We start from the raw sequence: 20,110 nt of genomic DNA on the forward strand, positions 1-20,110 counted from the left end.
TAAGGATGGAAAAGACCTTTAAGATCGAGTCCAACCAGCAACCCAACACCACCACACCCACTAAATCATGTCCCGAAGTGCCACGTCTGTATGGTTTCTGAACACTTCCAGTGATGGTGAAGAGCACAGACTCGTCGATGAACGGTGGGCAAGAGGGACTCCTCTCCCACCAGGCTCATGCTGATGTAGCCAGGGGATGTGAGTTGCCAGCTCCTGCCCACTAGACACCAGGACAGACTGCAGCGGGGACAGATTTAGGATTGCCAGAGATGAAGGCAGCACGCAGCCTGTGGCACGACCCAGACTGCGAGGCTGGCACACCAAACTGCAGGAAGGGCTGAGGGCAGCGCCATAACTGAGCTAAGAAAACCCTGAACAAGTCAAATCCACAGTGAAGGAGCAGTAAGAGCCCAAGGGGAGCTCTTCTACACCCTCAGCAGACTTAAAAAAAAAAAAAAAAAAAAAATACTGGGAGAAGGACAAGGTGCCACTTCGGTGACAGAGCTGGAAGCACAGCCTCCAACACACAAACAGCCTGAAGTGAGATCAGGAAAAGGTCATTTTTGTTTAAATGCAGAGGCTCCAGCCCTTTCGGCACTGAGAGCCATGGGACTTTACGCCTAGCGGGCGCACAGGCCGCTGCCTGCAGAGGTCAGCTCCGGCACGCCGCCGCACACACGCAGAAACTCGTGTGGGCTGGGTCGAGCGCCGCTGGCCCCGGGGACAAGGTCCCTGCAGCGGGGACGCGGGGAGCGCGGCCCAGGCGGGTAGGAAGCAGCCAGACGGCTCCCTGACGGACGCGTGGCACAAGGTATGTGGGGTTTTGCGCTTGCACGTAGCGGACAGACACACAGATTTTTCTTACGCAGCCTCACGGAAGAGGGAGCTGGCGGTCGAGCCGTCCCAGTGCTCCAGCGCCGAGCCCAGCGCTTCCTGGGACGGCTCAAGGGCAGGTCTGCGTTACTCCTGTCTCATGTACTCAAAGATTTTCTCCCTCCTAAGACACCTTCAGTCACAGGTCTGAATATCAGGAAGGCAGGAATTGAGAACATATTTGCAACAGCTTCCAGAGTTTGCATTTCTTACAGTATTAAAAGTAGTTCAGGAAGGCAGGCAGCCTCTTCAAGGGAAAAATCTACTTTATTTGCCACACACCACACCTTTTTTGTTATTGGTATCCTGCAACAAATCCTGCTAATACGGGAATTATGAGGTTAGGAGTTAATGTGAAGCCACGGCCGGTGGGAAGCAGCATGGGAAGAGCTGCCAGCGCCAGCGAGCGCAGGGCCGGAAGCCTCTTAGCAGGCGTCCGTGAGCTAGGCAGCAGCGCCCGGCGCGGGGCTGGGGACGGGCCAGGGCCAGAAACCCCCCTAAACATTAACACATAGTTGTGAGACATTCCAGCAGTGACTTCTCGTAAAATACTCGGGACAGACTGGTGAAAGAAAAAGATGTTTACCTTTAAAAAAAAGAAGAAAAAAACGTAAAGCCAGCATTTTGAGCTCTTAAAAGTGCCTTAAATTTTCATTCACCGTATCATTGCAAAGAGGACAAGACAGTGCCTAAATATTCACGCAACCCCTGTTTGTTCAGGTGTTTTTTTAAACTAACATGGAAAGGTGCCTATTTGTGTACAAAGTACGCTCCTACACCTATTTTGCTCAGCAGAGTGCCCTGCGAAAGCTGTGCCCACAGCTCAGGGAGCCGCGCTCCAGGCTGCCTCTGTCGGTACAGCACCTTGACCAACCTACTGAACCCGCTCCTTGCTGCGCCCCGCACCTCCATCAGCCACCCACCGCAGGGGTGCCAGCACCTGACGAGCCCCATCCCTTCCCAGAGCAGCTCAGCCTCCAAGAATGGCTCTGCTGGAGACCGGCAAGTACTCGAAGGGCTCGGTCCTCGGCGGCGTGAATCCCGACCTCGCCGGTGAGAGGCAAACAGCCTCCTTCAGCGTGGAAAAGCTCACGGCCCAGCTGGACGGCGGCGCGGAGCACACGCGGATACGGAGGGCAGTGGGTGAGTGAGCCTTGCGAGGCCCCCGGCTGCGGGCTGGTACAGAGACGCCCAGGGCCCTGCTGCTTCTGCTCCTCCTCTGCAGCACGGTGGGCTTTGTGCTCCCAGGTATTTGCTTATCGCCCGTCTCTTTTTTAGAAAAGCAGGAGCGTGGAGATGGATTCCCCTTTTAGTGTAAATCAACACCACTCCTCTGCAGCCACTCCCGCTGTCTGAAGCTTTTCCCCTTCCTTGCTCCCACGCCCAGTATCTCTGTCAAGACTGGTTGAACTGGAATACTGCAAGGACCGAGGGTCACGCTGGCGAGCGTCTCTGTGCGAGGGGGATGCGTGCGGGCGCTAGCACGGCTGCGCAGCAATGCATGCCATGCCTGAACCGCGGCCCATGACCCTCCATCAGGCTCATCCGGGTAGGGAACTCCTCCTCATGTGGGTTGGCTCAGCCAGGCCGAGCTGCTCTCATGATGGGTGTGCCGAAAAACAACTGTGTGCTCAGAAGGAACAGAGAAAAAAAGAAAAAGGTCTCTTTTGTCTCTGTAACTACATCCATATTATACCCTTATCAAACAAAAACGGCACAGGCCACTGGGATCGCACGCTTTATGGTGCAACTGGAGTTCAGTAAAACCTGGATAGACTCAAAGGTTTCAAGGCAAAAAAGGAGCAGTGGGAATGTTCAGGCTGATGCAGAAAAAGCAAACCCAAGAGTTGCTTCACAACACTGCCAAGGGCTGCTAAAGTCCCAAGCCGAAGCGCCGGTGCTGAGCAGAACGCCCGGCAGCTCCAGCCATTATCTGTACTCTGGGCAAAACCCGGCTGCCGCCAGCTCTTGCTGCCCTCACAGCCCGGGAACAGAGGGATCCATGGCATCTTCTGCCTGAGGCACAAAGCCACCTCTGACACCTTGACCTGGGACGGGGCCTTACCCTGCAGGGACACTGTTTCCACCCAACAGACCCCTCTCGCAGGCCCACTCGGTTCCCCCCGTTCTCCTTCCCCAAACCCACTGCTTTGCAGCATTAGGCCTGGCAGCCATCAGAGCCAGCACTGGCAAAACAAAACCTGCCGTCTCCCTAAAAAGTCATGGCCTCGGCACCATCCCAGCCCTGCCCGCTCCTCCCGAGCAGGGCTCGGTGCTGCCCACACCTCTCCGGCCCCCAGAGAACCAACTCCTCCGTGTTGCTTTGCAGTCGAAGCTATCGAATGTGACCCTGTATTTAGCAGAGAAAACCAGTACTTCCAGAGCCAGAATGAGAGGTACGAAGCAGCGGTCAGAAAAGCTGTTCACCTGCAGAAAAAGATGCATGAGATGGGATGGACTGAGAGCGGGCCTGAATTTAAGTACATTTACAGGTGATTTTTATTTACTTTTTTAAATGTACAACTCATTGTTTGTTAAAAGTTTTGTGTGCCAACAAGAATCAGCTTTAGCAAAGGCTGGGAGAGGCCAACAGGTGACAGATGAGGTTTTGATAGAAATGTGCTGCCGGTTTTTACTTTAGCAGCACGCTCGGGAAAAGGGAAAATGGTGATACACGGCAGGGAACTTCTCAAAGAGCAGCACACAGGTACAGCGTGATAGATCACAGCAGTTCACATCCCCAACATGGTAATTCCACTTCAGCAAGCTCCTTACCTGTGCTACAGATCTCATACCACCCCTCAGACACTTTTAAATGTATAATTAGCATTGGATGTGGTGCTCTTTCAGTTATGTTAGTGACTTCCAGATAAATTAAAAATGACATTTTCTCTATCCAGAAAAGCCATACTGTATTAAAAACAAAACAAAAACTTAGTTTGTAGGTAAATGGAGTAAAATAATTTTTACAATCCTTTCCTTAAAAAACAGTCTTAACACTTTGTATGGGGTTGAGCTCCACATTTTAATTGCTTGCCCCTCCTTCTTTGCCCCATTGTAAATAAAAGAACAGTGCACACTGTTTGGTGGGGTTACATACCCAGTAAGAAGGTGCAAGTTCAAAGCATCATTCAAAAGGGCAATACCTGCACCTTACAAATCACCGCTGACACTCAAAGTTACTTTCCAATATTTCATCATACGAAAGATTATCATTTTTTATGCTAAGCTAAGCTCCTCACCGCCTACAGCGAGCAGGTCTGATAAAGGGGGAAATCTTCCATCAAGAGCTCTTGGACCTGATCATTATATTCCCAGTAAAAAGCAGCTCTCCACTCCTCCCTCAGAAGCAAAAAAAAAAAAAAAAAAAAAAAAATCCCAGCAGATTTTAAAAACCTGACAAAACTCAACCTTCTCTCCCCCCGAGGCTTGCTTTTATCAGGGCCCCTGACACCCAGGGCTTCGCCGTTTTGCTGGATCAAGAGCCCAGCCTGCCTGGCAGGAGAGCTCTTGGCTGAGGAACCACCGGCTGGGCACCCAGCTCTTCCTGACAGAGCCCGGGTGCCTCCTGGTGCCAGGCACGGCCAATCACTTGCACACGTTTAGAAGCCAGCTTTTCTAAATCGCAGTTGAAGTAACGCTATTTCTGGATGGGCTGCCAAGGGTTCATTAAGCCTTTTTTTGTTAATCAAAGCAATTTCCCTTTAACTTCTTTATTCATATTTCCCCCCCTACTTTCTCAACGTGACTGATTCTCTCTCAGGGCCAGTATAGAAGGAAGGGCACGGTCATTTGTTAACGATAAAAGGTACCTATCTAGAATGAGATGCTCACTAGAGCACTGCAGTGAAGCAATGTGCTAACAGCCATACAAGCTCCTGAGAACAGCAGAGCCACTTAGTTTTAGGTGTCAGAGCACATGTACTTACATCTGTCAGGTGATTCAACCATATTCTGAGGAATGCCAGGAAGAGGGACTATATTACTCACATTTTTCTTAGGATTTCTGGCACACACACCCCCCCCCCCAAAAAAAAAAAAATTGAAACAAATGAGCTTCTGATTTGCACTATGGAAATTACTGTACACAAGTTCCCTAACTCAGCTTCTGGAATAGTGGTTTTTAGGATGTATGGAGCCCTATCAGCTGGCAATAGTGAAGGATCTGACCGGACAATAAACCAGGTGTTACAAGGATGTATTTGAATTTTTCCACAAGAAAAAAACATCTCAAGTCAGGCCAAGTCTCCATGAACCCCAGTATTGTTCACTGACAGCAGCCACCCAGGGAATAGTACAGCAACAAATCCAACGTACCAAGGTATTTCCCCAGAACAGGAATGTTCAGGAAATCCTTGCCTACAGATGCAATTCAATCTAACATGCCCCACAGTACATTGCCAGGCCTTGGGGGTTTTAGGGTATGGTGGTGGGGCTTTTTTATCTCAGCTTTAAAATGTGACTTAAATAATCAGGAAAAAAAATCAAATTAAGTAAAATAACAATACAAAGGGCTCACAAGCCATCAGAGCCACAGAAGCTTTGAAGCTGGGCTGTGTTTTTAGGAGTTCAGCATCTGCTACTCAGAACAGATAATTCCTCCAAGAGCAAGTGAAATAACAAGCTAGCAATATTTAAGCGAACTATGTTACGAAAGAAGGAATATAAGCAGCTAGGAAGAGCACTTCTCCTGCAATACTGTGTTGATGCTGGATGTTGGGTAAGGTATGACAAAGCAGAAATCAAAAGGCAGCAGGTGGTACTGTCTGGTAACCGCTGCAATGTCACTGCCTCATTCATCGCATCCCTGGCACTTCATCATGTAAAAGTACCCCTTTGTGCCTTTTCCACAGGGCACTGTCAGGAGACGTTGCGTTTCTCCTTCACCGCATCTTCATGAGAAGTATTTCGGTGCTGGGCTCTGACAAGCAGGTCGCCAAATGGATTCCTCTCGCAACGCAGTTTCGGCTCATTGGAAGCTACGCCCAGACTGAACTGGGGCATGGTAAGGCTGCAAAGAAAACGCAGCGTTTCCATAGGACAAAAGGCTCTGGCCCAGATTCTTGGGGCAATTCGAGTTCAAGCTGTCCATGCTTCACTGGGGCAGGGGTGGCTGGTGGGGGAGATGCCACCTGCGTGTTAGACATTGATGTCCTTAGCGTTCCTCTGCAAGCTAGAGATGTGCTGGCTTTGGTTTTGTCAATGTAGAAGAAATAACAAGAGGATCAAAGCTCCTGGTTAGATACCAGGCAATCACCGTCGGTGGAGGGGATCAGCCAGGCAGCTTGCCCAAGCTGATGGTTGTCACCATGAACCAGGTAGCTTGCCCGAGTACCATGTGGCTCAAGAGATCTTTGCAGGAGGTGGTGTGGGATCGCTAGGAGCATCATCCCATGATTCTCATCAGGAGGGTAAACCACAAAACCCTGGTGATACCCACACCAGCCTCCAGGGATCTTCCACTCTCTCCATCCTTGTGATAAACTAGGAGATTTTTTTTTTTTTTAAAGGAACTTATCTTCAGGGTTTGGAAACAACAGCAGTCTTTGATACCACTACACAGGAGTTTATACTGAACACACCAAAGATCTCTGCCATGAAGTGGTGGCCTGGAGACAGTAAGTACCACACACACAATATTTTGGTTTTCCTCATTTGCCTCCTTCAGTTACTCAGCGTGCCCTGCTCAAGCTCTGTGTTTCAGGTCCCAGGTGCTAGCAGAGTAAAAGATACACACACCAAGAGGCAAGTAAGAGGCCAAAGGGTTTTGTACAAGTTCAAAGGCCAGAAGGGAGCCACTATTGTCTGTCAAAAGCCCTTAGGTGGTAGGGCTGGAGAACTTCGCTCAGGGAAACTCCTGCCTCTGCAGGAATCAGTCTTCTCTTCTTTGTAAATAACACTGAGACAACCAAAAACTGCAGGGTGGTCATCAGCATAAAGGATCAGCATAAAGGATTCAAGTGTGAAATTCAGGGCTCCCTTCAGGAAAGTATTTCACAGAAAGTAACTGGAGTTGCTCTAACAGCCACAGCACTTCCCACTCTCTCAGCACTGCATGAACTTTAACTACTTATTTGTTATCATCTGCTGATGCAAACTCTTCATCCAAGCCTCACGGGCAGTGACAGAGGCAAGGACAATGCAGCTTCCAAGAGCCAAGAGCAGGATCAGAACACAGATTTAGGAAATCTGCAGCTTCCAGCATCTGTGCATCACACCTACCCTGACCCATATGTTAGTGAGACCTAACACACAATTAGCACTGACTGCTCTTAACTGTGGAAGTGTTGTTACCTTGTCTTAAGGGAATGGGGCTGTTTTGTTTCTCTAGTGGGAAGGTCAGCAACCCACACAGTGGCCTTTGCTCAGCTGTACATCCATGAGAAGTGCTACGGCGTGCATCCCTTCATTGTGCAGATACGCAGCCTTCAGGACCATTCACTCTGCCCAGGTAAGTGATTCCAGACATCACAGCACTTGCAGAGGTCCTCTGCCTATTTTGCCCTTAAATGTTTTCTAAAACATTGGACTAAGGGAGAGTGAGCACAAAGAGTTGTAACTGCCAAAACCAAACCAAGGCAGATACCAAAGGCATAGCGATAATTAACCCCAACCTTTTAATCTAAATGAAGATTTATTGCATCCTAAGCCCTCTTCTCAACCAGAAGCCCAGGCTGCTCTGATCACCTCTACATTAGCACCTCAGTTCTGACCCCAGCCAATGCCCATAACAGGTGGATCACAGACAAACCATGAGGCATTCAAATGCCTGTTTCATCTGTCAGGAAAGATCACCCAAGCTGGGGAAGCAGCACAGCTGGATGCATCCTTCCTTTGAGATCCCCAGCCTGCTGCAAAATGGAAAGAAAAAAAAGTTCAAGTGGAAGTAAGCAGGCCATGTTTTCTCTCACTGCAGGCATAATTGCAGGAGACATTGGTCCCAAAATGAATTTTGAGCACATTGACAACGGCTACCTCATGCTGCAGAACGTGCGCGTCCCCAGGGAGAACATGCTGAACAAGTTTTGTGAGGTACGTACAGACTCACAGCACAGACGCGCCCGTCAGACTCTCACTGCACAGCAGAGACAACAGGGACCTGCCTAAATTTAGGACAAAAAAAATCTTCCTTTGAGGTGTCTGCAAGTCTCTGCGGTTTTATCAAGGGCAGAATTACCTGAATCATGAATGAAACTCAGTGTCAGGAATTCCACATTCAGGGGTAGGGAATCACGATGCAGGGAGAGATTATCTGAGCCAGAAGCAGTAAGAGTTTCTCTTCAAATGGATATGTTTCACCCATCATACATAAAAATATTTAGTTTTGCATTCAATGAAGGATTTTGATGTCCATTTTAGCCTATGCGTAGAGATTACACAACTGTCCTAGTATTGAAGTATTGAAGAAGGTGGCATCTAACATCCTCTCTTTAGGTTCAACCAGATGGCACCTATGTAAGACGGGGGTCACAGAAGATTAATTATTTCACGATGACTACAGTGCGCATCTCCCTCATTTCAGACGAAGTTATCATACCTCTAATGAAAGCTTGCACCATTGCCATCCGATACTCTGTGGTTCGCCGGCAGTCCAAGTTAAAGCCTGGGTAATGACACGCAAGTCCGCAGCGGTGGGAAGGGGACCATACACCATCATCCCCCAGACCAGTCTGTATTTCTACTTTTCACTTTATCTTTCAGCACATCACTGGCTTATTTCCTAGCCCAGATAGGGTATTACAAACATGCTTCCCCATTATTGACATTAATGAGCTTCAGTCAAAGTACAAGAGAACGTTTACAGTTCTTTCTGAAATAAGTTCCATAGTTTGAATAGCTCAGTGGTCCACACAGGCAACTTAGTTTTCTTATAACTGGCCTTCCGTTGTAATCCTATAACTCAGCAGAATCCAGACAAAGCAGACAAGCTGCTGAATTCTTATTCCATAGCATCCTACTAGTGGACATGCCATTAAAATACCTTCCAACATCCACAATTCCAATATCCACCCTTCACAACACTGAATTTTATTAGTTTGGTAAGAATCCCTGTAGTCTTTAAATAGATTTTTTTCATTAGAATGGATTTCAAAAATTTCCACTTAAATCTCCTTTCAAAAGCAAGAAGATTCTAATGAGAACGTGGTTTGGTTCAAACGTAAACCAAACACAAGAGCACAGCAGGCTGAACTATTGTAATAATCAGTTCCATCATTTGAAGTCCTAAGTGTACTAATCACAGCAAAAGTGGTAAAGAACATCCAAAAAAAGCTTGTAAAGCTTAAAATAATTCAGACTCAAATATTTTCAGAGAAACCTATGTACACGCAGGGCCACAAGGTCCAGTTTGAAAACCAAGAGTTTTTCAGGGTCCAGTGCCACCGCCTCCCCTATAAGATCTAATAACTTGCTGTCCTTGAAGGCTTCATCCTCTCCCACAGCCTCTGTTCCCCCTCCATACTGACCGATCACACGTTGCAGCCTTTTTTACTCTGTCAGGCTGGTTGACCAACACAGCAGAAAAATCACTTTTTTCCTAGTTGGGCTTGTTTCTCTAACAGCTTAGCAAGCTGGGCAGATTTGCTGCCATGACATCGTCTCAGTCCGGTTCCCATACTGCTTGTTGGTAACAAAAAATGCCATTTTTCATTATGGCATAGGTAAACTAACAGTAGCTACGCCTCTGTTCACGCTTTCCCTACTTCATCAGCCGTCTTCCAACAGGGAACAAGAAGCAAAAATCCTTGACTACCAGACCCAGCAAGAGAAATTACTGCCCCCATTGGCAGCAACCTATGCCTTTCATTTCATCAACGACTACCTGCAGGACCTATTCAACAGGGGCTACCAAGAGATCCAGAGGAAGAACTTTGATATGCTGCCGGAGGTGAGCTGCAGCAGGATTTGCTCTTACACTGCATTTCTCATCTCTAAATCTCAAAGTAATTTAGCAAACTGGGCAAGCATTCCTCTCATCACTAGATAACTGGAGAAAGAGGAAGCACTAAAAGATCAAATGGCTTCTCCTAGGTCCACAACCAGTCAGCAATAGCATTTGCTTTACTGCCCCAAATTTTTGGCTTTGGAAACTATTGCAGAGTGAAAAGTCCTTGAAAAGCATGTCCATTTGATAAAAACCTTGTTCCAAGAAGCCGGTGGCGCAAAGCGTTATTTCACAACTCCATCTACAAATGCACATGCAAATACTCACTTCTGAGCCAAAACCAAAAATGCAACTTTTTAGACAGAAAAAAGTTTTGCAACTGGAAGCCTGAAGTGAAAGCACACTCTGAACAAGGACTGCCAAAGCCACTGCTGGTTGAGAGAAACCCAAAAATGCATAAACTGACCATAGCGTGCCCAGCGCGAGGGTGCGCAGCATCCCAGGCAGAAACTGAAGGCCAGGTTCCAGGAGCTGGGTGCTACACCAGCACGCAAAGGAGGATCTGACAAGGACTTCATGACCAGAAATTTCACAAAATTAAAAAAGGAAACTTAGTGAGGGTTGCTTGAGAACACTTTCACCATTAACACTCTGCCCTTTTTTTTTTTTTTTTTTTAAAACAGCTCCATGCATTTTCTTCAGGGTTTAAAGCCATGGTTACTCAGTACTGCACTTCAGCAGTGGAGATCTGCCTCCGGGCATGCGGGGGACACGGCTACTCCTTGCTGAGTGGACTCCCTTCCTTGTATACGAAAATACTTGCCTCTTGTATTTATGAAGGGGAAAACACCATTTTGCTCCTGCAAACTGCCAGGTAACAATTCAAAGTTGTTCATCTAAAATCCTGCCCCCTTCTTCACTCAACCTCTACCACTTCTCCAAAACCAGTAAAACCAGCTACTCCTTCCTTACAGCACCTTCTAAAAATACAGCTCAGGACACAAACTATTCATGTCTTCTGTCTAACAGGCATGGAGGTGTGTGGGAATCAGATTCTCTCTTCTATTTTTGGTTTGGGGATGTATGCAGGTGCTGTTCTGCATAACCTCCTTTTCCTCTTCGCCTAGTAGCACAGCAAAAACATTACTATACAAGTTTTGTGGTTTATTTTTTTGAACAACCAATGTAACGTCGTATTGGTAAAGTGAGGTTGATTAAGAGAAGGCAAAATTGTCAGATACTGAATGCAGATGAGTCAAAGCCAAGGACATCAGTTTCCTCCAAGCACACAGACTGGTGATTATCCAGAGTAGATGAAATACAGGAGAAAGAAACCACAGCTGCTTGAACTTTTAACAACATGCTTTTTTACTTGAAGGAGAAAACCAGTACACTTCCCAGGAACAGAGGTGCTACCACATAGCTCTGTGCTTGCATGCACAAACTTCTGCACTCACTACTGCCTCTTCTTGCAAGGTCAAGAGAAATGCTGTAACCTTTTACTTCCAGATTTGGTTAGTCTAGGTCATAGCAGAATGTGCCAAAAAAAAGAAAAAAGGAGTGGGGAATGCTCCTTGGACACACATTTAGCTCCAAGAAAGGGTCTCATGTTTGTTAATGTAACGTAACCACGTGTTGGGGATCGCAGAGACCAAAACCACCATTAAGGCTCTCAGAGCATTAAGACTCAGGCTGCAAAGTTGATAATGTATCTACTCACCATGCTGCTGAGACTGCTAATAGCCACAGCAAGTTTCTTCCTAAAAATTCCTCACTACATGTTGCTGTAGCATCAAATACGGTAGACAGGCTACCTCCGAGACCCATCACAGATCAGGTTATCGTGAATAATATGCAAAACAAAAGGTTATTACTTGCTCGAGTCCATTCTGGACCACTGATGGATGGGTCACACCTTGCTGCTCCTCACCCAAGCCCGCTTTACTTTTTGCATGACCATTTGCTGCGTGGGGATCGCAACCATACCCTGCTCTGACCATTACCCTCTTCCCAGGTTCCTGATTAAGTGCTTCATGGCAGCCAGCGCTGGCCAGCCCGTTCCACCATCTGTCACTTATCTGGCTGCAGTGCAACCTGGGAAGTGTCCAGCCAAGAACAAGTTGGATTTTCTCCGTCCAGATATTTACACTGAGGCCTATCAACACATGGCAGTCAGGTCAGTACAGAGGATGGGGGATGGGGGTTCTCTCTTTGACATCAGAAATGTGTTAAGAGCTCAGCTTCTTCCTTGCTTTAAAGGGAGATAAAATAACATAAGTTACACAAGAACTCACACCATCTGCTCCTGAACAAGAAAATGTCAAACAGCCATGTCAAATGTTCAATATGAAGCTTTCATACTGAGAACATCAGAAGTTTTTAAGCCACGTGCTACCCAACAACTATATTCCATAGCGTTGATTCTATACCTAGCTAATGGCACTATTTAAATAAATCTCAGATCACGACACTGAGTTGCCATCCAGCAAAACCTTTAGGCAACTGGACCCTGTGCAATTCTATACAGAAAGTTAAAATTTCACATACCTGTGAAACTGATGTTTGTTTTCAACTAACACCACAGCAAACACAGAGCCTCTCACTCTGTCTGTAGCCTTTCAACTACACATTCAACTACTCAACACAAATAAGAACGGTATCGTGAGTGGTCTCTATTAGTATTATGTGCACAGTTAAGGGCCATATAGACATCACCTCTGAAAACCAGGTAAACATATAGACAACCCTGCTGTCATTCAAATTAGTGTAAAAACAGAGCCATTCTTCTGAAAGCTTTGGTGTCAATGGGAGCAGGATTTGGATCCCCGTGTAGAAAAGCAGAAATATAATGTAACTTCAGTCCAATATTATCACTGCTCTATTTTGTTTTGCAAACTCTCTTTACACACACACCCCCCAATAAAAACTCTCGGCAAGCCCCTTGGTAAACTACCCTGGAAGCTGAGAAGGCAGAAATCCTTCAGTACTGGGGTGGTCTGGGTGCTTCTCCCAGTTTGTACTTAGATTTTGCATAACCTAAGTTTGCTCATACTGAATGTAGATAGCTTCAAGTGTCAGAAATGCCATGCCGTTTCATACTCACTCACACACGAGTATGAAATGAGTGCCTGTGGGCTGCTGTATTCATATGCAACATGCTTTTGCAATTTTCCAGACTCGTAAGCAGCACAGCAGCTAAACTACAGGACCTGATTCAGTCTGGAGTCAAAAAGCACGACGCATGGAACCAGTGCACAGTGCAGCTGGCGCAGGCGGCAAAGGTTAGCAAAATTTATTTGCTTATTTGATATTTGTCTTTACGATACAATATGCAACAGAAACGGCATAATTAGCTTAAAGTCTCAGCGCTGTTTATTGTTTTCTGTTAGCATCTAAGGGATATATCACAAAGACCAGGGCACCACTGCGGTCTGCATGGTGGAAAAACCGTAGTAAGAGGCAATTCATGATCTGAAGAATTTGCCATGTGAATAGGCCAGGTTGAAAAAAAATTACAGGGAGTAGAAATGAAAGGGAGGAAAAAAAAACCCCAAACAAATCACATGGTTATGCTGCCACTACTAGCAGATTCAGACCTCCCATATCCTGCGACAAGAACCCACCACCTCCACCTAGTGCTTCTCTTTTTGTAAGAATCCAGTGTCTCTGGCTCCCAGAGGAAAGCCTCCCCGAAGCCACCCTCCTGAAAGCTGGTGGAGTCACAGCAAGGGTGAAACATGCCTAATAGTTCTTCCAACTACTGCTCTCACAAGGAAGGATAACTGCAGGGAAAAGAACGAAAAGCAGTGATAAGTGCAATGTTAATTACTACTGAAAGAAAAATCAAATCAAAGCCAAATTAATAAGAAATTCAAAACCAACTCCCAGTTCACATGAATTACACAGGCAACCAGCATGCCTTCAGCTGAAGTAGGATCAGGACAGCAGCATTTGTTCCCCAAAACAGGAGTGAGTTAGTACAGAACTAAGCAGAAAAGAAAGCAAGAGGAGAGAAAAGCCTTAAATTTTAATGAAAGCCAAAATCACTGATGCTTCAGTATCTCAAAAAAACAAAAAAAACCCAAAAAAACCCAAAAAAACCAAAAAGCACACAAACTTTTTTCATATGCAAGTAAGTGCAATTCCTCTACAGTTATGGTGAAGGTCTTCCTTCCTAAAACAAAGAAAGGAATATTTTGAAAGATCCGTGGCTTATTTTAGCTTCATTCAATTTTTTAAATTTGACCCTACACATACCTAGCAGTGGTGATACCCTCTCGGTGATTTCACTGTAGTCAGTCAATTAGATGAAGTCCTTGATGAGTCAAACTCTCTCAGCAACAGCCAAGATCCTTTCAAAACTTTCAAAACCATCAGAAGTGTTGATCCGCTCATAATGGTCAACAGGGTTACAATCCTTCAAAACAAGAACTCACTGAGCAAGGGAGCAAAGACTTGATCACAGCAGCAGCATTTTTTTGTGAGGACTTGTCTGCTGTATGTCACCCCCCATTTTTAATTACACAGATTTAGTGGAAGCAGCAAGTATTCACTGCTGTAAGCTTGGAAAAGAACAGGAAAAATGGTGTAATTGCCTCAAAAGTAAAGGAGACTCCTATAAACAAAGTGACTTTTAAAAATTAATTTCCCAATAATTGTTTAAATGTAAATATATTTTTAGTGGAATGAAACTGAAGCAAAATGTTCCTATTTGAGATTACCTCTGGAAAAAGCTCTGACCAGTGCTTCCTGTACACAAACCTGAACAAGCCAATTCCCATCTGCACCCAGCCACCCACACAGGTGGCTGAGGTCTCTGGACTGAAGAGCAGGGGAGACCACGTGTCAGAGGAGGAGCTGGAATCCAGCTCTCTCTGAGAAGCAAGGAGGAGAACCTAGACACAGGACTAGTCGGAAATAAACTACTTCTTCAGAACCTAACACATGCAGAAAGCTGGCTGTGGTATTGTGAGTGGCAATTGTGCTGCTAGTCTCTTCAGAAAATGGGATCTGGGCCCCCTAAGTTTCTTCGATACTTCAGGGAAAGGAAGAATCACCCAAAAACCTTGAGTTTCCCCCATAACTTTAAAGCCTTGATAGCCTGCTGCCTTCTTGGGGCACTTCTGTTATTTACCTCTTACGCCATATCTTCCCTGGAGACTCACCCAGATAACTGGCACGGCATCTACATGAACTGATGCCTGCCAGCTCTTAGCTGGGTGGCTCAGACACTGGGTATGGCTTTGCTGCAGACTCCACACAGGTTAATTGCTTGAGTAGACACCCAGCTTCTCAGGCAGGCTCTGCAGTCCACGCTGGCCTCCACGCTGCTTGACCGTGCTAGCAGGAAGAGCTGCAGTGCAGGTGTGCCGTGCTTACACCCACAGCTGGGTGGAGAACTGTACACTGGGTGCGCAAATCCATGCAGATACCAACACCACCAACGACCCGCAGTAATGTCGGCATAACAAGAGTCACCCCCACGAACAGGTGGAGTCAGCCTGCTTCATTTGCTCTGGAGCTCAGATGCTATTTCTGTAAGTCAGCAGTTAGATACTCTCCTGGTGTCCGACTCAGAAATTATCAGTTTACTTAAAACCACAAAAGCAAGAGAGGCAAATTTGGTTGTTCTTCTGAGACAACAGATGTCTTCAGAGCTGAAGCCCTACAGACACTGAGCCCAGCACACCATGAGCCCAAGGTCTTCAACAAAAGAATTCCTGTTGATGTATAACCAAGATTGACTTGCTAGGGGTCAACAGAAGCACATTCCAATGTGTTTCCATCACACAAACTCTTTGGGGTATTCATAAAAAATATTTAGAATAAGTTACTACCATGATTTCTGAATCTGTTTTCTAGAGTTTCCAAATAGCAGAGTGTTGAGTGTTTACACCCTCAATTCTCTCCTCTACTGTTGCTGTAAGACATGAATGCAAAAGGCCTGGTCAACTAGAAAACAAAGAATACAGACTGGAAAAGTGCCAGGGAAATGAAAAGGGTTTATATTCTTTGCAAGAACATTTGAATCACTTGGCATACTAAAAGTGTTCTGAGGTGCATTCACTGTTGATTGCATTTGTTTTCCAGGCTCACTGCCACTACATCACTGTGAAAAACTTTGCGGAAACTGTGGAAAAACTCGAGACCAAGGCTGGCATCCAGAAGATTATGAAACATCTTTGTGACCTCTTTGCATTACATGGGATGTTCTCGAATGCAGGAGTCTTCCTGCATGACGGATACGTATCTGGAGCTCAAATGGACATGGTCACAGCATCATACTTGGACCTCCTGGCTGTCATTCGGTGAGCTGCTCTAGTATGAGAGGAGATACACAGCTATCCAGTTTGTCCCTGTGATAGATATAAAGTGGTGCTGCTGTACCTATAGCAATATCTCCAAAGTCAATTCACCTCACTCAGTTTTTATTTTCATTGCCTGACAGCACTGGAAATTTATTGAAACATCTACACAGAGCTTGTTTTCACAGCAAAAGAGACCTAAGTGTCCAGCTCCTCTGCAATCTCTAATTTAAAGTTCTGTAACATGAAATCTTAAATTATAAATCAAGAAATCCTGAACACTTTCTACCATTTGCAGCAGAGCAAAAGGAGGAAAATACGTAGTCAGAGCAGCACTGGCAGGAGGCAGCCACAGGCAGCCACAGCAACCGATCGTAGACTGCAAAATCTGTTTAAGCCACAGCTAATACAGCCCACTCTGTTGCCATGGCTGAGTTGCAACTGGTACCCAAACAATCCTGCCTACAGCTAGTTCAGATGCATCTGCTCGACAGCATTTATCACTATGTGAATTCTGAGATACGCTAAGGTTTTAACTTACCACAACCCTCACAAAGGCTTTTTCACAAAGGGTTCACCTTTCACTACTCAGTGCTGTTTGTTGGGAACAGATTAATTTATGGTGCGGAGAAGTGAGTTGCTACTGCATGTAAAATTCTACTTAAGCCACCTGGAGAAAAACAAGGATAGACCATAACCAAGAGCTGAACAGGACTGAGCCAAACAGCAAGCACTTTCACAACTGATTGCAGAATTCAAGTGGTGATAAGCTTAACAATGTTTTCAAAAGTCTAACCTGTTGTTAGGAATTCATTGCAACTTCACTGTGTCAGTCCATGCCTTGTTAACAGGATTCAAGAATGGAGCGGCTATTTACCTGGGTAATTAGAGTCAGTTATTTACAATTAGGAGAAAGGATACAAACACTTCCCGGTCTGTAACAAAACCCAGCCTTTCCCAAACCCCCAAACAACTGGTAGATGCAAACCACTTTGAGCAAAGCACTTTGCAACCCTGTACCTCAGGTGCAGGGCACAGGCAGCACAACTTCCGACACCCAGGACGATGGGAGCATGAGCAAAAAGAAACCATCTCCTGCTTAAGAGAAGGTGCTGTCCTTATATACCTGCCCTTATGCTCTCCTCTGGCTGCCTGCTGTCAGATTGGCCCCTGGAGCAGCTCAGAGTCACTTTGTTCTTACAGACACAAAGAGTAGAAGGCCTTCACACCTCCTGATAAGGTAAGAGAAATACTTAAGAGTAGTTGAAGGCTGGAGATCAGCAAAGCCCTTCACATCAATCTAGCAGCAACCTTATTTCATTTTGTAAGATAAACACATACAGCGTAAGAACAACAAAACAAAATGACAAAGAGCAAAAGCAAGAACTGGCAGAGTCTGCTAAGAAAACATCTGACATGAGATTGAGTCCTAAATTAGTGAATTAAGGACAGGCCCCAGGTGATTACAAAACCCTGCAAATACCCATTCAACAATACAGACAACTCGGGGTGTTAGTAGAACACACCTCTGAGGAATCAAAACAAGCAGGATTTTCCCCATGGTGAAGGCAAGGGGAAAACTGGCACACGTATTTTAGACTGAGGAACCTCAACAACTGACTTTCATGTTTACCTTTGACTTACTTTCCTCCCTTACAAAGCAATACCTGCTTCAGTAATATGAATGTTGCTCATCTGCTCCGTAGGAAGGACGCTGTTCCACTAGTGGACGCTTTTGACTTCACAGATAAGAGCTTGAATTCTGCACTTGGCAGTTATGACGGACAGGTTTACCAACGGCTTTATGAGTGGGCTCAGAAGTCACCGACCAACAAGCAGGTATGGATGCTGGACTACAGCCAGGCAACTTCTGCATTAGCCACAGCAGAATTTATTTGCTTTTCTTTTAATAAGAGCAATACAGATAAAAGTAGAGTGGAATAACAGCCTTTAATTCCTAGTATCTCACTCTGCACAACCTGTGATACTCCAATTTTGCCACCTATAGTCTTAGCTCAGACATTTAACCTAATGATGAATTACAGCACCCAGAGTAATACAGCTTGTACCAGGGAGCTGGACTGTCGTGTGCCACCAACATGGTTCTGGCTTTTAAGCTTGTATCGCTGAGGTAACATTGTACAAAATAAGGTAAAACAGAAATCTGTTTACGTGTTACAGAACAACACTAGATGGCTGCAAGAGCCACTAATTGCAGGGTATTTTCCATTCACTGGTACTTTTACCAGTGCAATACTTACATTTTTTTTAAATACTGTTTAACCAGAAAAAGTATAAATGTTAAACAAGGCAATTTCATCCTTCCTGGTCTTTAGCACTTTACTTTCACTTCTTAATTCATCCGTGTTGTGAAGCAATGTAAAATTCTGCACGATGCAAATAGCTATTGCTCTGTTTGAAAACTAATTTTGCCTCAAGTGAGATTTTTACTGTGGTAATCAGCAACCCTTTGAAATTCTACAGCTGAACATAAAATTTGCCTTCAGCAAACATTCAAGTTCAAGCATATTTTTTGAAGTTAAATAGTATGCCATCCCATTCAGGATGAGTATTGTGTACTGGTTATGAAGGACAGGACATACTATAGGGAAAAAGATCTTACACATAGCTGAAGTAGCTAGTTGGTTGTTTAGGTTTTTTTAAATAGATTTCTGTATTTCAGAGATCATTCTTAAGAAAAAAATTATAACCTTTTCCTTCTCCTTAATTACCATCAATTCCTTTCCACATTCTCTTCCTGAACAGATGAGCCCAGCCTATGAGAGGTATTTGAAGCCACTTCTTCACAATACACTATCGAAATTATGAAGATCATGATCTAAGTGAAGGCCACACGTTTCCTCTTGTTCTTTGTGCAGCGGTACACTTATGAAGCATCAGTAATGACTAATCAGAATTAATAATCAGTTGCTTACTTGCAGTTGCAACAAGTAGAAACAAGATTCGTAGCCAGCATTTAATCAGACAGAAGCCAAACAATGCTGAGTGGTACCCACTGCTGTGAGGAAATCAACTCAGAAATAGTCTAGGGTTTGCTGTTTTCCAACTTGAAGTCTCCTGATAGCATCAAAACTATGCCATTTGGCTTTCTTATTCTTTTTCTAAATCCACTATATGATGATTAAGAAAAAAAAAAAAAACAAACCACATTATGAGCTCCCCCTCCAGGGTATTATAATTGTACAGTACCTTCACAAAAAAAAAACCCAACCCCAAAACACTTCAATGAAAAACCCAAGGAAAGTAAAATTATGGTCCTTGGTTTCTAGGAACAACTCGTCCTCTTAGATAAAGAAGTATATTAGAAAGTACATCTTTGGACAATTAAAATAGCTCTTAACTTGCTCAGCAGTGGAGTATTCCTGGCTAATGAAGATTCAGACAAAGCTGATGCCAACTCCAGTCTGCAGAATTTACTTTCCCATTAACAGAGCCATTCCTACTGTCATCCTATAAATCTTGGGCTCAAATAAACTCTATTATTTGGAATACTGCTTCTCTAATTATTATACTTTATAATTATGAAAAGGGCAAGCTGATCCAGGCCAGTCATTAATTTGCTAGTAAATGCAGTGTTGCAAAGAACATCTTGTAATTATAATTCAATGCCAGTTAACACAGATACTTCTTACCGTGTGTTGTGGGAAGGAAACGAGCACTTTTCTTGAGTTTCATCAGTTCAGCTTTTCTTTCCCCCCTTATAGGAAGAATAAAGCTCTTGCTGCCTCTTATTACAAAAGTCAAAACCCCTACAATGTATGAAGAGGGGGGGACAAAGTATGACAAATACACCCCTGAGACAGGCCTTCTGCGTGAGATGGGATGGAAAGCTCCCGCCTTCAAGAACCAGCAGCTACCATAGAAACCCAGACCCCTCTTACATCCCCAAAGAGCTGTGGTCCACACAGCACAGGGAGCAAAGCAGCTGGGGTGAAGAACACTTGTGACAAGAACTTCACAGAAGAACATGAGCCATTCATCAGAACAGCTATCAATCAGCTCTCCTACTCCCAACTGCATTCAAGTT

At 45.1% G+C, this 20,110-nt stretch overlaps 1 protein-coding gene across 1 annotated transcript; it reads left to right on the forward strand.

Annotated features, from left to right (window-relative positions):
- Positions 1-1,583: 1,583 nt before the first annotated feature.
- Positions 1,584-18,891, forward strand: ACOX2 (acyl-CoA oxidase 2; the record flags this gene model as incomplete). Its single annotated transcript, XM_082004396.1, has 14 exons — positions 1,584-2,016; positions 3,203-3,365; positions 5,727-5,878; positions 6,384-6,491; positions 7,205-7,324; positions 7,790-7,905; positions 8,308-8,480; positions 9,598-9,760; positions 10,441-10,631; positions 11,772-11,933; positions 12,933-13,038; positions 15,848-16,065; positions 17,769-17,901; positions 18,829-18,891. Exons 1-14 carry the CDS (start codon positions 1,857-1,859, stop codon positions 18,889-18,891), a joined length of 2,028 nt encoding a protein of 675 aa, XP_081860522.1. The 5' UTR covers positions 1,584-1,856.
- Between the last annotated feature and the right edge of the window lie 1,219 nt (positions 18,892-20,110).

The sequence above is a fragment of the Phaethon aethereus genome (genome assembly GCF_964289735.1).
Source record: "Phaethon aethereus genome assembly, chromosome: 11".
NCBI classification, from domain to species: Eukaryota; Metazoa; Chordata; class Aves; order Phaethontiformes; family Phaethontidae; genus Phaethon; species Phaethon aethereus.